Source organism: Tauraco erythrolophus, chromosome 11, assembly GCF_009769465.1.
Source record: "Tauraco erythrolophus isolate bTauEry1 chromosome 11, bTauEry1.pri, whole genome shotgun sequence".
In the NCBI taxonomy this organism is placed as follows: domain Eukaryota; kingdom Metazoa; phylum Chordata; class Aves; order Musophagiformes; family Musophagidae; genus Tauraco; species Tauraco erythrolophus.
Window position 1 is genome coordinate 19,628,013 of NC_141475.1, and position 13,731 is coordinate 19,641,743.

Genomic DNA, 13,731 nt, shown 5'->3' on the forward strand with positions numbered 1-13,731 from the left:
AGGCCCTGCTGGGGCTCACCAGAGCCCTGGGAGGGGCGGTCACCACCTTCCACACCATGTCCCGTGGGAGGGAGCAGACAGGAGACTAGGAAAAGCCACGCTGGAGGGATCCCTGGGCTGCATCAAGGCAATTTGAACCTTGAGGCAAAGTGGTTTTGCAGATCCTCTGTCTTAACTTCACCCCAGAGGCTGCTCCCCTGCCCCAAGCAGCACTCTCCCAGGGTTGGGAAGGCAGCTCCCATGGCCCTGGTGGCTGCTCTGCCTCCCTGTGGCTAGGGCTGGCCAAGGCACAGCCGTCTGGACACTCTCACAACACGAGAATGCTGTGACTGGGGAAGGGCACACAAAGCCCCCTTTATTGGGGAAGTCCTGCCTGTCGGGGGTCCCCATACTGCCCCTTTTGCACAGTTCCAGGGCTCATGGGCTTCCTGGGATGGCCGGGGGCAGCCTGGGTGCCAGGTGGGCAAAGAGCAGGCAGAAAGGGCAGTCCCAGAGGCCAGTTTCCATCGTCCAGCTGGCCACACTCTCACTGAGCCTTCTTGGAGATGGCTGCGGGCCTCCTGCTCAGCAGGGAAGTGTGTGGTGCTGGCGGGGAGGCTGTGCCATACCAGAGCTGGAGTAGAACGAGTCCATGGCAAATATGGAGGGAGAGGGAGCTGCAGACCGTGGAAGGATAGGTGTTCCAGCAGAGCTCGATCACGCCCAGCAGCAGCACCCTGCAGGAAGGAAAGCTGGGCGTCAGCATGGGGGGCGCACAGACACCAACCCCCCTTGCTCCCAGACCCCCCCAGCAGATGGGTGCTCCCCCTCCTTGGCAGCACATACTTGGGCATGTGGGTGAGCTTGGCGGTAGGGGTGCACCAGAGTAAGTAGGGCAGTGTGTGGAAATACCAGACGTAGAACTGGTAGTGCAGGGAGCGGCTGCAGCAGACACCCAGGAAGTTGGAGGAGAAGAGGACAAAGACAATCTGTGCACTGGCGTTAAGGGGACAAACACGGGAGACTGGAGGTACAATCTCGCAACAGGTCCCCAGCCGTACAGCACAGCTCCTTCCCCCAGGACAGGATGGTCCTGATGGCCCAGCAGGATGAGGAGCCTGCGAAGGCTAAGCCCAAACTCTGCCTTACCCTGCCTCCTCCCCACCGCCTTGATGCCCATCCTGTCAAAGGATATTGTTGACAGTCAAGGGAGGGGACGGGTGTTTCCTTTTGGCAGGATCCTTCAGCAGAGCCAGGATGCTCTCTTGGGACCTGAGCGGGAAGCACAAACATTGATCTCAGCTGCTGAAAGTCATTCCCACCTTGACATTCCTCTGTGGCAGCATGCTCCCCAAAATGGAACAGTAACCCCCCCCCTACTCCTGCCTGCAATCCCAGAACTGCAGCATTGTGGGGGCAGTGGAGTCGTGGATCTGTATCTTGCACCACGGGGGCTGACGGGGACCAGGACCCGTGGGGAACTCAGGGGCTCACCCGTGCCACCGGTGCAGTGCGAAGAGCCCCAGGCCAGTCAGGTGAGCCAGAAGCAGCATGGCATGGAAAGCTCTATTCAGGAAAACCTCTTCTGGAAGGAAGCGCCAGTTCACTGTCCATTTGAACTGGAACTGGCGGCCCAGGTCGAAGGAGCGGGTCAGGTACCCAACAGGGTTCACCAGTAGGAAGGGCAGTCCCAGAACCACCTGCCGGAGACACACCAGCACCCTCACAGCAGCTGTAAGCCAGGTCTCTGTCACCCTTGCCACTTCCCGAGAACACCAGCACCACGCAGGGTGACAGGGACAGTCAGCCAAAGATGGGAGCCCCGTGAATTGGATTATTTATCAACCTCCAGCTTGCCGTGTGGGGCCAACTCAGATGCTGCTGGCACTGTACATCCACTTGGTGGTCTCCAGCCCCAGGCCAGCCAGGCAGGATGCCACGATGCAGGCAGGGCAGCCCACTAACCCCTGCAGCTGGGGCTGCCAGCCTGCCCCTGTAGCCGATGTGAGCAAGGACCCACCTGGAGCAGGGCACAGATGCAGAGCTTGGGGATACAGCCCAGGAGACCAAACCGTTGGAGGAGGAGAAAGAGAAGTCCAGGCGCAAAGAGCAGGATGTTCATCTTCACGGACACAGCCAGGCTGAGCGGGAAGCTGCATTACTGCTGTGGCTCCCCACATGGGTGCCCAGGCAGCCCCCTGGCTGAGCTCCCTGGGGCTGAGCTTGCTCAGACACGCAGCACACGATGGTGAGCAGCCCCCACGCTGACCTAGACCCTCACCTGAAAAGGAGGCAGCCCCAGGACCAGCGCTCCTCCAGGAAGAGGTTGATGGCAAGGAAGAGGATGGCCATAGCAACAGGGTCGTTGAAGAGCCGCAGGACAAAGATGGAGTGGATGCGGTAGGAGGCACAGCACATAAAGAAGAAAACATACGGAGGGACCTTGCAGGGGACAGAGACACGAGGGCAATCAGCAGAGAGACCACCTGCTGCCATCAAGCCCCTCCGAACCTTGGATGCCAGCCCTGACCTCCTGCCCAGCCCGTTTCGCCTGGGTGAGCACTCGGCAGAGCAGGAGGGGTGCCGGGGTGGCCAGCGAGGCTCCCGGGCTCCGGGCTACCTTGTTGGTTCGGCAGTAGATGCGGAAGACAAGGAGGAGGTTGAGGAGGTAGAGGCCGGCGAAGAGGTACTGCGCCAGGCGGATGTCAGTGCCGCGGCCCGTGGCATAGTACAGGCCCAGGAAGATGTAGACGAAGCCGGCGGGGTAGCTGCGGAGAGACGGGAGTGAGGGGCCGGGCCCTGCCGCCCCTCGGGGGCTCCCTGGCAGCCCCGGGTCGCAGGGAGCGCGGCCGCCCCCGTCACTCACACCAGCGGCCCGGTGCCACCCTTCAGCTGGGTGTAGTCGAGGGTCCCGTTGGCAAAGCCCTCCACCTCCTCCATGTACGCCTTCCAGTCGATCTCGGTGTCTGCGGGGACGGCCGGGGCTCAGCGGGGCGGGGGGCGGCGCGGGAGGCCGCCCCCACCTCCAGACCCCTGCCCTGCGCCCTCGCTGCCAGCCAAGGCTCCGGCCCCAGCCCGGACCCTCCGCCCAGCCCCGTCCCCCCCGCGCCGCCCCGACCCCAGCCCGGACCCCCGCCCAGCCCCGTCCGGGGGATGCTGTCACCCGCACGGGCCGGGGGCAGCCCTGTACCCCCGCCAGCGGGATCACTGCCCCGCGCTGCTCCAGGGGGAGTCCCCCCAGCGCTGCGCAGCCCCAGGACGAGCTGTCACCGCCCGGAGAACCCCGCTGCCGGGGCCCGGGCCAGCCCCGCCACCCTCTGCCCGGGCCTTCCCCCGCCCCGCCGGGCCGGGCCGGGCCCCGGCACTCACAGGGGACCCTGCGGATGACCCAGAGGCTGACGCCGCCCTCGGCCAGGCAGAGGCAGGCGGCCACCAGCGGCGTGTAGCGGGGCTCCAGCAGCGCCGCGCGCCGCTCCCGCCAGGCCCGCCGCAGCACCGCCACTCCCCGCCCCGCCGCCATGGCCGCCCCGCGCCGCTTCGTTCCGCTCCGCGTTTCCGGCCGGAGCGCTTAGGGCGGTGCGACGGCCGAGACCGGAAGCCGCACGTGGGGAAGCGGGCGGCACGTGGCGCCCGGTGCTCCCCCTCCTCGCCCCCCCCCCCCCCTTCCCGGCATGGAGCGGCAGCGCGCGCCCGCCGCCAACCGCCGCTACCGGCAGCGCCGCTTCTGGGATGCGCTGTACCGGCAGGAGGGCGCCGAGCCGCGGGAGTGGCTGGGGGGGCTGTCTCGGTTCCTCCCGCAGCTGGAGGCCGAGCTGCGCCCCGGTGACCGTATCCTCGTCCTCGGTACGTGCCCGGTGCCGGGGGAGGGTGGGCGGGGCTCGGGGTCCCGTCGGTGGATGCGCTGGCACCGACCGCGAGGGGGCGGTGCGGCTCCGGGCCGGTACCGGGGGCAGCGCCCGGCCCAGTGGGGCGGCGCCGCTCCCGGTGGTGCGGGCGGGCGGCGGGGCGGGGGCCGGTATAACCGCCCCGTAATCCCACCTGCGGGCTGATCTGCCGCCGGCCCGGCAGGTTGACCCGCGCTCCCCGCTCCCTCGCGCCGGGCAAGCGGGATTAGGCGGGTGTAATCACCGATCCTGTTAGCGGATCAGCCGCCGCCAGCTGCGCTTAATAGCCCCCAAATCCACCCCCTACCGTCGGGATTCCCCCCCGCCCCGGCCTCCCCTGGGAAGCGGCTGAGCCCCGGTCGAGCGGCGAAGGGGAAGGGAGGGAAGTGGCCTCTCCCCGTATCCACCGCACTGGGGGGCCGTGTCCTACTGGGGCCGGCCTGGCACCGGCCGGGCAGGGTGCTGGTCCCCTGAGGCAGCCGTCTGTCCGTCCCTCTGTCCGTCCGTCCGTCCCTCCCAGTTAAGTCCCTTAGATGCTGTGCGCTACTCTGATTTGCCACTGGCCCCTGTCCCACCACAGGCTCTTGGGGGGCACGGCCGGCTCCTGCCCCACACCACTGGAGGGGGAGGACTGGAGACCCCCCTCCAGCCCCCCGGCCCCTCCCCTGCCGTCAGCATCCCCACGCCCACCCTGCATCCCACCCTGGGTGGGGGGACCTGGCATTCGGGGGCTGCCCTCAGTCCCATGATCCTGCAGGGCCAGGAGCCCAAAGCACCCCCCTTGCAGGAAGGGGGTAATTAAGAGCTACCCCAGCACTCGCTAATTAGCGGCAAGGCAGTGACGTGCTCCCTCTGTACCTGCCCCAGCCCATCCACTCCCTTCCCTGGGTCTGAGCGGGGCGCGAAGAGGGTTGGGGTGCAGGCAGGTTCCCCGTCCCCATGCACCCCGAGCCCCGGCTGAGCTGTGCCCCGTGCAGGCTGCGGCAACAGCGCCCTGAGCCACGACCTGCACGAGCTGGGCTACACCGACGTCACCAGCATCGACTTCTCTCCCGCCTGCATCGCGGCCATGCGCGCCCGCTACGCCCACTGCCCCAGCCTGCGCTGGGCTGTTATGGACATCCGTGCCCTCGCCTTCCCCGATGCCACCTTCGATGTGGTGCTGGAGAAGGGCACCCTCGACGTGCTGATGGTGGAGGAGACAGACCCCTGGGACGTCTCGCCCCAGGCAGCCGCCGCAATGCACCGGGTGCTGGCGGAGGTATGGTGGGGTGGGGAGTGACGGGGGGTGGAGGGTGAACCCCGTCCCCGTTTGGGCTGGGTGAAGGTGCAGAATGTGAATGTCCCCTCGCCACCCCGCTTCCCTGGGGATGCCCTAGCCGGTGCCGCTTCCCCCTGCCCTGGCCGGTACTACCCTCTCTGCTACCCTGCAAAGGGGCACCCGGGGGTATCCCAGCACCTGTGGGGGTGGGAGACACCCTCCCCACCCCGCTCATCGCCTTCTCCCCAGGGAGGTGGATGGAGCAGGGTGTGTCCCCGGGGGTGCAGTGGGTGCCTGGGGGCTGAGTGACCCCCTTATTTATTTTCGCTCTAAATACCAAGGGGTGGCAGTAAAAACGGGCCCTGTCCTGGCGTGGGTGGCTCTAGGGGCACCCGGGGGTGCCCGGAGGGGACCTGGGGGGACACACCGAGGTGGCCCTGCCTGCCCAGGGCAAGGTGATGCCAGCAGGGGCTGTGACAGGCTCCCAGCCCCTCCCCGCCCTAGCTTCGATCTCTTTAACCGGGGTCTCCATCGTCTGGTCCAGGGTTGCCATGGCAACCCCCGTCAGCATTGACAGGGCCGTGGCATTGCCACAGGGACGAGCAATGCCTCCGGGCCCCAATTAATTGACAGTGGAGGCAGGGACCGGAATCCTGCCCCAGTGCGGAAAGCAGGGGGGGGTCCTGACATCCTCCCCCCTGCCTAGGGGAATAACTGCAAGGATAATTAATTGCTGCATCTGCCCGGCACCCTTGGGTGTGGACACAGGGTGCTGGAAGGGTGCTCGTGGCTACTGCCTCTCCCCCTGCCCCCCCAATCCTTTCTTGCTCCCCTGAGCTTTGTCCCCCTGAGCCCAGGAGGGAGCAGGACCCCAGGCACTGTGGGCAGTGGGGTTGTCCTCGCCATCAGGCCCTGCCCTGCCCTGTCCTGTCCTGCCAGCACTGCTGCCTGTTCTTGTCATTTGGCCAAACGGTGAGGATTTAGCTCCTTTTTTCCCTTTTTTTTTACCCCTTTTTAATCCCCCACTCAATCCCTGCCCTCCCCCAGCATCGCTGGCCACCAGCCTCCGCTCGCAGCTGATCCCTGCTGTCCTCATCCCTGGGGGAGGATTCATGGGGTGTTGCCACTCACTTACTGCTTTGCCAGTCCCTCCATGTGGGTCCGGCAGTGGCTGGCAGCCCCCTTCTCATGGGGGGCTGGGGTTTTCACAGCCTCTGTCCTGCTGTCTTTGGAGGGGATGTAAGGACCCAAAAATCTGCCCTGCCTGGGGGCATGCCCTGGGGACAGCCCTGTCCCGGTGACCCGAGGATGATGAGGAGGGGGCGACAGGTCAGTGCCAGAGCGGGGAGCGGGCACCCTTGCCCCCTCCTCGCACCGGCTGGCGGATGGGAAGGTTTCCTGTGCCCGTCTCTAAGCAACGGCTGTTAGCGCTCTATTAACGAGGATGGGATGCAGGGATGCGGGATGCCTCTCGCTTGGCTCCAGCCGGAGATCCCTGCCTGCCTCCAGCCCCGGGGACCCCCGGTGCCTGTCAATTGGGAAGCTGCAGGGTCTTTCCAGGACAAACATATCCAGTGCTTTGGAGGAGGGATGCTGAGCTGGGTGCCTGGGGCGGGGTGGGGGGGGTGGCAGCAGCGATGCGGGGACCTGCCTTCCCCTTTTCCTGGCCAAACCCACAAAGGTTAGGGTTAAAAGCCCCCACCACAGTGAGGGGACACACAGAGGCTGCCTGCTCCCCTTTCCATCCCTGGCCCCAGCCAGCGCTGAGCTGTGGAGCTTCCCAGCAGGATTAAACCAGAGCTCAGGAAACCCCTCCTTGGCCCCCAGCCCTCTCCCCTCCTGCAGTGGCTCTCTGCCCTTGGTGGGGGTGAAGGGGTTGGTCCAGGGGTGTCCTCGCCTGGGGCAGGATGCCGGCGGGGGGGTGGCTGGGGGGCTGGCTACCCGCCCGCCCTGGGAGCTGCCTTTGCATGCTGAGCACGCGGGCGCTGGCCGTAAAAGCCTTTTGACATTGGATAAAGCCAAGCAAGAAAATTGATGTTCTTTTCCATCCTGTTAGCGGGGGCTTAGTTCCAGCGGGGAGAAAACGGTGATTAAAAGGGTCGAGTCCTTTCCCATCCAAACCTTCCCTTCCCTCCACCACCGCCACCTTGGATGCTGGGTGTTGCGGGGGGGTGGCAGTGAGTGCCCCAGGGAGGGGTGGGTGGGATGGAGTCGTCCCTGTGCTTGGGAGGGTGAAGCTTTTCCCCACACCAGGGTTGGGTCTCTGTGTTGTCTGCACAGATGGGGGCAAAGCGTTTTGGGGTGTGGGGAGAGGTTGTGCGTGGGGACTCCCGTTCCCCATTGTCACCGAGTGCCTTGTGGTCTGGGGACATGTCAGAACCAGGGGTGGGGGGTAAGGTTAGGACAGGAGATTTGGGGGTGCAATGGGAAAGGCTGGGAGGAATCTTTGGCAGATGGTGATGGGGGTCCGGGATGGGGCTGTCCCTGCCAGAGAGGGTGAATGAACCTCACTGTGTCTGTGTCCCCCCGCCATCCCGGGGGGTTCTCCCGCCGCAGGTGAGCCGGGTGCTGCGCCCAAGGGGCTGCTTCATCTCCATCACCTTCGCCCAGCCCCACTTCCGCAAGCCCCACTACGCCCAGGAGGCCTTCGGCTGGTCCCTGCGCCATGCCACCTGTGGGGATGGGGACGCCGGCGCCTTCCACTACTTCCTCTACGTCATGCGCAAGGGGCAGCCCCTGGATGCCCCCGACCTGGCCCTGGGGTGCCGGCTGCACCAGCCCCCCCCGCCTCCCGCCCCACCGCTGCCCCCTGCCCCCCCAGACAACGACGAGGACTATCTCTTTGCCATCCATCTGTGACCCAGGGGGGGCTTCCCTGGCCTCCTCCCACGCCCAATAAAGCCTTAAGCGGCTCCACCCTCGCGGGTGGGGGTCAGGGAGCCAATGCATCCCCCTGCATGGTGCCCAGTGATGTGAGTAATGGGAGAAAAGGGGGGAGGGATGGCAGCGGGATGCTCTGGGGAGCGGGAGATGCTGTGGCCCCCCCGCAGCCCTTCCCTCGCCTGGCTGGAGAGCAGCCAGGGCTCCAGGCTTTGCGGCTGGTAATGAAACCAAATCGGGTTTAATTCCACCCATCCATCTTGTGGGGAGTGACTCCCTGCCCCCCCACCCCACCTCCCACCCTGGCACAGGCAGTGGGCGGCTGGGCGGGGGGCAGGATGGGGGATGCTGGCACTGGGTGTGGGGATGGGATGGGGGGTGCCCATTAAACCCCATCCTGCCATGGCACCTCCCAGACCAGCCTCCTTGGCCATGAGGGTGTGCAAGGGCACTGTGCCTGGCTGGACAGTGGGGGGGTCCAGGCTGGGACATGCCAGCACAGGGCTGGGGGCACTGCGGGGCGTGTGTGCAGGCAGGGTGGCACATCTGCCCCCGTCACCCTCCATCCTGCTTCTGTCCACGGTGACAACTGTGGTGTGCCACACACACCGGGTCTGTGTCTGCCCATGCCTGGGGCTGGCAGCACGGTGACGCATGTGCTGGGCTGGTGGCAGGCGTGTCACCCTGTGCCAGCAGGGCTGGCTGCGTGTGGATGCTGGCGTGGTGGCTGCAGCGGGTACACAGGTGCTACCAGGGGTGTCCCCAGGGGCTGTTCAGGCCGAACCCCCCCCCCCCAGGGTGGGTGACGCTGGGGGGGTGAGGAGAGGACCCCTCCTCGGAGGGACGGTGGTAACATACGGAAGAGGCGCGAGCCGCCAGGCTGCTATTTCTGGCAAAAGGCATAAGTGGGTCAGCCAGTGGCTTCCCCCGCACCGGGAGCCAGTGAAGGACTCTAGGGTCAGCCCCCCCACCCTCTGCCATGCCACCCCATCCCACAGGCACCCTGAAAAACAGCCAGCACCTGGGAGGGACAGAAAGGACCAGGTGGCTGCCGGCCTCACCTCAGTACATGAATGTATTTTATTCATCGCGTTTTGTTCACCAGTACAGTGAAAAATGGCATTTAAATTTACAATGGACCATTCGTAGAACATCATGACACAAGTATCTTTTTTTTTTCCTTTTTTTTTCTGTTTTTTTTTTTCCTCGGTTTTGTTTTTTGTTCGTTTTTTTTGTTGTTGTGGGGTTTTTTTGCGTCGTCTCCATAAATGCCACTCATAGGTTATTGAAAAAGATGACGAGTTTCTCATGCACATCAGACCCCCCCGAGAAGCTTCTTAAAAAATAAAATTAAATTAAAGTACAAAATTAAAAACAACGACTCAGGCCGGTTTCTGCCCTCCCCGCTCCCCCCCGGCCCCACTACCCTCGAGTGAGGGGCAGCACCGGGACCCCCCGGCACCCACAGCCAGCCCAAAGGGCTCTGAACCCGGCGCTGCTGGGAGGGCACCGCAGCAGCCGATGGTGCTGCCAAACCCTCCGTCCCGGCCTGCTGCCACTGGTGGGGGTCAGGCCCGGGGTCCCTGCTCCCCTCCCCACATCTTCAGCTTTCTTCGCGCTCCCTCCATCTTTCTCACCCCCCCTTTTTATTTTTCCCCCTCGTTTTTTTCTTCTTTTTTTGTCTTTTTTTTTCTTATGGAAAAAAATATGAACCATTTTTGTTTGGTTGGTTGGTTGGTTGTTTTCCCGATGCAGTTACTTCAACATCTCAACGTCAGCAGATCGTTTTTAACAAAGATTTCGGATATAAAAATACAAATATGAGGAGTTTCTGTTTAAAAAGAAGCGTGCTGGAGTGGTGGGGCTGACCCTCGGCCCCAGGACCGGGCGCCCGGGCCACCAAGCTCATGCAAAAAACGATGGAGCAAAAAATGTCTCTGGACAGCAGCGCTCCCCCCGCTTGCGGGGCCGGATCCGCCCCGGGATTCGGGGACCCTCCGCCGAGGAGGATGGGGAGGGGGGACGCGCCGCGGAGCGGGAGGGCCGGACCCCCCCCCCCCGGGGAGGGGTGAAGGGTCTTTGCCCAGATTGAGGGGGGGCTCGGCGGGTGTCCTCCCCCTCCCCGCCCCGAGGGGAGGTGGAGGGGTAAAGTGCATGGCTCGGGGGGGGGGGGGGGTCGGGATGGTGGCCGCAGAGCCCCCCCCGGGCCGGGGCAGGGGGGCACGGACATGGCCTCCTCCTCCTCGTCGGCGGTCCAGCCAGCATGCAGGGCCGGGCGGGCTGGGAGCAGGGCACGGCCTGCGGGTCCTGGCGACGGGTCCCGGCTTACACCCCCGGCGGCGACTTCTCCGTCATGCCCTTGAGCACCTCGTCTATCCGGTCATCCTCGATCACCACTGCGGGGACAGGCGCGGGGTGTGTGGGCGAGAGGACGCGCGTCCAGCCTCTGCCCACCCCCCACCACCCCCCCAGCCCGGCTCTCGCCCCACTCGCCACCCCAGGAGGGCTCCAGATGTGCCCTCCAGATACTGGGGAGCAGGGCGAAGGGGCACAGGTGGGTGCAATGGGGAGGGGAAGAGGGGGATTGACCCCCGCACCTGGCTTGGGTAGGGGCAGTATCCCCCCTGCAGCCAGCCAGCGGCCTCTGGATGGGTGATTTAGGAAGGGGGGGGGGGGCAGGAATACACCAGGCAGGACCCCCCCTCCTCTCTGCGGCAGGCGCTGATGAAAGCAACAGGACTGGAATGGGTAATGACCCAGCGGGGGGGGCACCGCCAGCTCGGCGGGGGTGGCAGCCAGACCCTTCTCAGCATCACCTGCTCCGCAGGACACCCCCCTCCCCCCCCCCGCCATCGGCATCACCGTCGGGGGAGCCGGACAACCCCCCCGGCAGCATAGCGGGCTGCATGGACCCCTGCCATCAGCATCATCAGAGGGGGCTGGACAGCCCCCCGTTAGCATCACCCTCCAGACAGCCCCCTGCCAGCATCACCTGCTGGGCAGCCCCCCCCCCCCCCATCAGCATCACCACTGGGAGGCTGGACAGCCCCCCATCAGCATCACCATTGAGGGGCTACACAGACATCCCCCTCCCCCCATCAACATCACCGTCTGGGCAGATCCACTCACATCACCATCGCACTCGGGAGGTGGACAAACACCCTCCAACATCACTTCCAGGGTGGTCAGCAACCCCCCCCATCACCACTCTGGGGGCAGATGGGCCAAACCCCCCTCACCACCACCAGTATCACCAGCAGAGCAGCCAGACCCCCCCATCACAACCGAGGGGGAATTGGCGCCCCCGTCACACCTGGGGGGCTCTGCTAGACCCAGCCACCGCAAACGGGGGCAGGTGGAGCTGGCAGCAGCTCACCACCCCTCGGGGTTGGGGCACATTTGTGCTGGAGGGAGTGGGCCGTCTGTTCCCCCCCTTTTTGCCCCGGCAGCTCAAGGAGGGGTGTTTGCCTATGGGGGTCCTCCAAGCAGGTGGGGTGGGGGCTGCAGGGAAGGCAGGGGCCATTCTTGAGGGTCCCCAAGGCATCGGGGAGAATCGATGGTAACAGATCAGGGGGCAGAGGAGAAGGGGGCATTTGTTTGGGTCCTGATGGAAGCAGGGGAGCTGTCGATGGGGGTCTCTGCAGCAGGCAGTAAAGCGGGGGGGGGGGGGGGGGGCACATAGGTTCATGGAGTCCTGGGAGGACAGTAAATCGGTTGGGGGTGGGGGGGGGGTGTTTGTTAGTCGGCATCGCCAGCGGCTGCTGACAGGGGTCTCTGCGGCAGAAGAAAATGTGGAAGGAGAGAGGTTTATGGAGCTGGGGGGAACTGTTCCTCTTGATGCAGGGGGGTTTGTTTATAAGGATGGGGGGGGGGGCAGTCCAAGAGGATGTGGGGGCAATCTCAGGGGTGTTGAGGAACAGTTCCGGGGGGATGTTCCCGAATGCATTTGTGGATGTGCCAGGGGGCAGCCCCAGGGATGCTGCAGGGTAGTCCCGGGGGCAGCCCCAGGCTGCGGGGGGTGTGGGGCAGCGCTTAGGGGGAACAGCGCTGGTGTCTGGAGCTGGGACGGGGGGGCTTGCGGTTCTAGGGCAGAGCCGGGTGCCAGTCGCAGAGCTGGGGGTCCCAGGGATGCCAGGGAGCAGCGCCGGGGATGATATGGGGGGGCAGAGCTGGAGATTCTGGGGATGCCGGGGGCAGTGCTGGGGGATACTGGGGGGCAGAGCTGGGGATGCTGTGGGGCAAAGCCGAAGGTGCCGGGAGACAGTGCCGAGGATCCCAGGCAGAGCCGAAAGACCCAGGGGATGCTGTGGGGCGATGCCGATCGTGCCGGGGTGTAGCGCCAGAGATGCGCTGGCCAGTGCCGGGGATGCCGGAGATGCAAGGGCAGAACCGAGGGTCCCGAGGGTGCTGTGGGGCGGCGCTGAGGGTGCAAGGGCCGGTGCCGGGGATGCCGGGGGGAAGCGCTGGGGATGCTGCAGGGCAGATCCGGGGGTCCCGAGGCAGAGCTGGGGATGGAAGGGCTGATCCGGGGGTCCCGGGGATGCCGTGGGGCAGAGCCGGGGATGCGCAAGCCAGTGCCGGGAATGCCGGGGATGCCGCAGGGTATATGCGGGGGTCCCAGGGATGCCGTGGGGCAGAACCGGGGACGCTGTGGGGCTGAGGCGAGGGTCGGGGGGCAGAGGCAGGGAGTCGGGCGGTACCTCTCTTGGCGCGGCCGATCTGTCCCAGCTTGGGGGGCCGCTTGCCCTGGTTGCCCCCGAAGAAGGCGTTGGTGTCCTGCAGGCGGCAGCTGAAGGGCAGCTCCCCCGCCTCGGGCTCGGCGCCGTAGCGGCCCACCTTGTCCTCGCCGTAGGGCAGCACCTGCGACATGGCGGGGCCGAGCGGGCCGAGCCGCGCCGCGCCGAGCCGGGAGCCGGTCTGCGGCGGCGGCGGCGGCGGCGGGGAGGAAACCCGGGCGGAAGGATGAAGTCATGCATCCGGGGGGAGCGGGGACCCCCCCGGCGGGGGGCGGCTCCGGAGCGCCGCAGCTCGGCACGGCACGGCCGGGACAGGAACGGGGACCCCCGCGGCTGGTGCTCGGTGCCCGCCCGGCTGGGGTAGGGGAGGACCCCAGCCCCTGCTCCGGCGCAGGCTGGTCCCCCCGGTACAGCCTTGCAGAGTGGTCGCCCTGACTCGGGGGTGCCCCTTTGGAGCGGGGAGCCCTTGGCACGGCCGGGGACCCCTGTGTCAGACAGCCGAGGACCACCCGGCACAGCTGAGCCCTCCCCCAGCGCACCGAGGTGATGCCAAATGGACCCCCCAACACCCTGCTCCGGTCCCCCGGCCCACCCCAAGTGCTCCCAGCCCACCTCCCAGCCTCCTGCAGCCCAGCAGCCTCAAGTCTCCCGCACCCCCCAGGCCAGCTCCCACCCCGGGTCTCCCCAGCCAGGTTGCCCCTTGCCCAACACCCATCCAGGCTCCCCCTCCCACACCCAACAGGCTCCCCCAGTGTTGGAGTCCCCCCTCGGAGCAACAGCGATCCAGCCGCAGCCTTTGCCAGTCTCCTTGGCCCCCATACGTGGATCCCGGCACATGCGTGTGTATGTACACATGTGCCTATTTGCATGTACTTGTGAGGCTGCAAGGGGCACTTGTGTGATTCTGCAGATGCCTGTGAGCACAGCCAAGTAGAGGCTGTGCCCTGGGATGTCCCTTTCCCCATGGTTTGGCCCTTGCCTGGGGGCTCTC

The 13,731-nt window shown here is 65.7% G+C and overlaps 3 protein-coding genes across 3 annotated transcripts; 1 reads left to right on the plus strand and 2 right to left on the minus strand.

Annotated features, from left to right (window-relative positions):
* Nucleotides 1–526: 526 nt before the first annotated feature.
* ALG3 (ALG3 alpha-1,3- mannosyltransferase) lies at nucleotides 527–3,499 on the minus strand. Its single transcript, XM_086618457.1, has 9 exons — nucleotides 3,349–3,499; nucleotides 2,846–2,945; nucleotides 2,600–2,747; nucleotides 2,261–2,421; nucleotides 2,000–2,120; nucleotides 1,474–1,679; nucleotides 1,175–1,251; nucleotides 826–970; nucleotides 527–716 (listed from the first exon to the last, which is right to left on the minus strand). The coding sequence occupies exons 1-9, from the start codon at nucleotides 3,497–3,499 to the stop codon at nucleotides 527–529; spliced, it is 1,299 nt and encodes a 432-aa protein (XP_086474583.1).
* Nucleotides 3,500–3,650: 151 nt separating this feature from the next.
* On the plus strand, nucleotides 3,651–7,983 carry EEF1AKMT4 (EEF1A lysine methyltransferase 4). Its single transcript, XM_086618612.1, has 3 exons — nucleotides 3,651–3,822; nucleotides 4,841–5,124; nucleotides 7,681–7,983. The coding sequence occupies exons 1-3, from the start codon at nucleotides 3,651–3,653 to the stop codon at nucleotides 7,981–7,983; spliced, it is 759 nt and encodes a 252-aa protein (XP_086474738.1).
* Nucleotides 7,984–10,329: 2,346 nt separating this feature from the next.
* Nucleotides 10,330–12,873, minus strand: CAMK2N2 (calcium/calmodulin dependent protein kinase II inhibitor 2). Its single transcript, XM_086618586.1, has 2 exons — nucleotides 12,705–12,873; nucleotides 10,330–10,400 (listed from the first exon to the last, which is right to left on the minus strand). Exons 1-2 carry the CDS (start codon nucleotides 12,871–12,873, stop codon nucleotides 10,330–10,332), a joined length of 240 nt encoding a protein of 79 aa, XP_086474712.1.
* Between the last annotated feature and the right edge of the window lie 858 nt (nucleotides 12,874–13,731).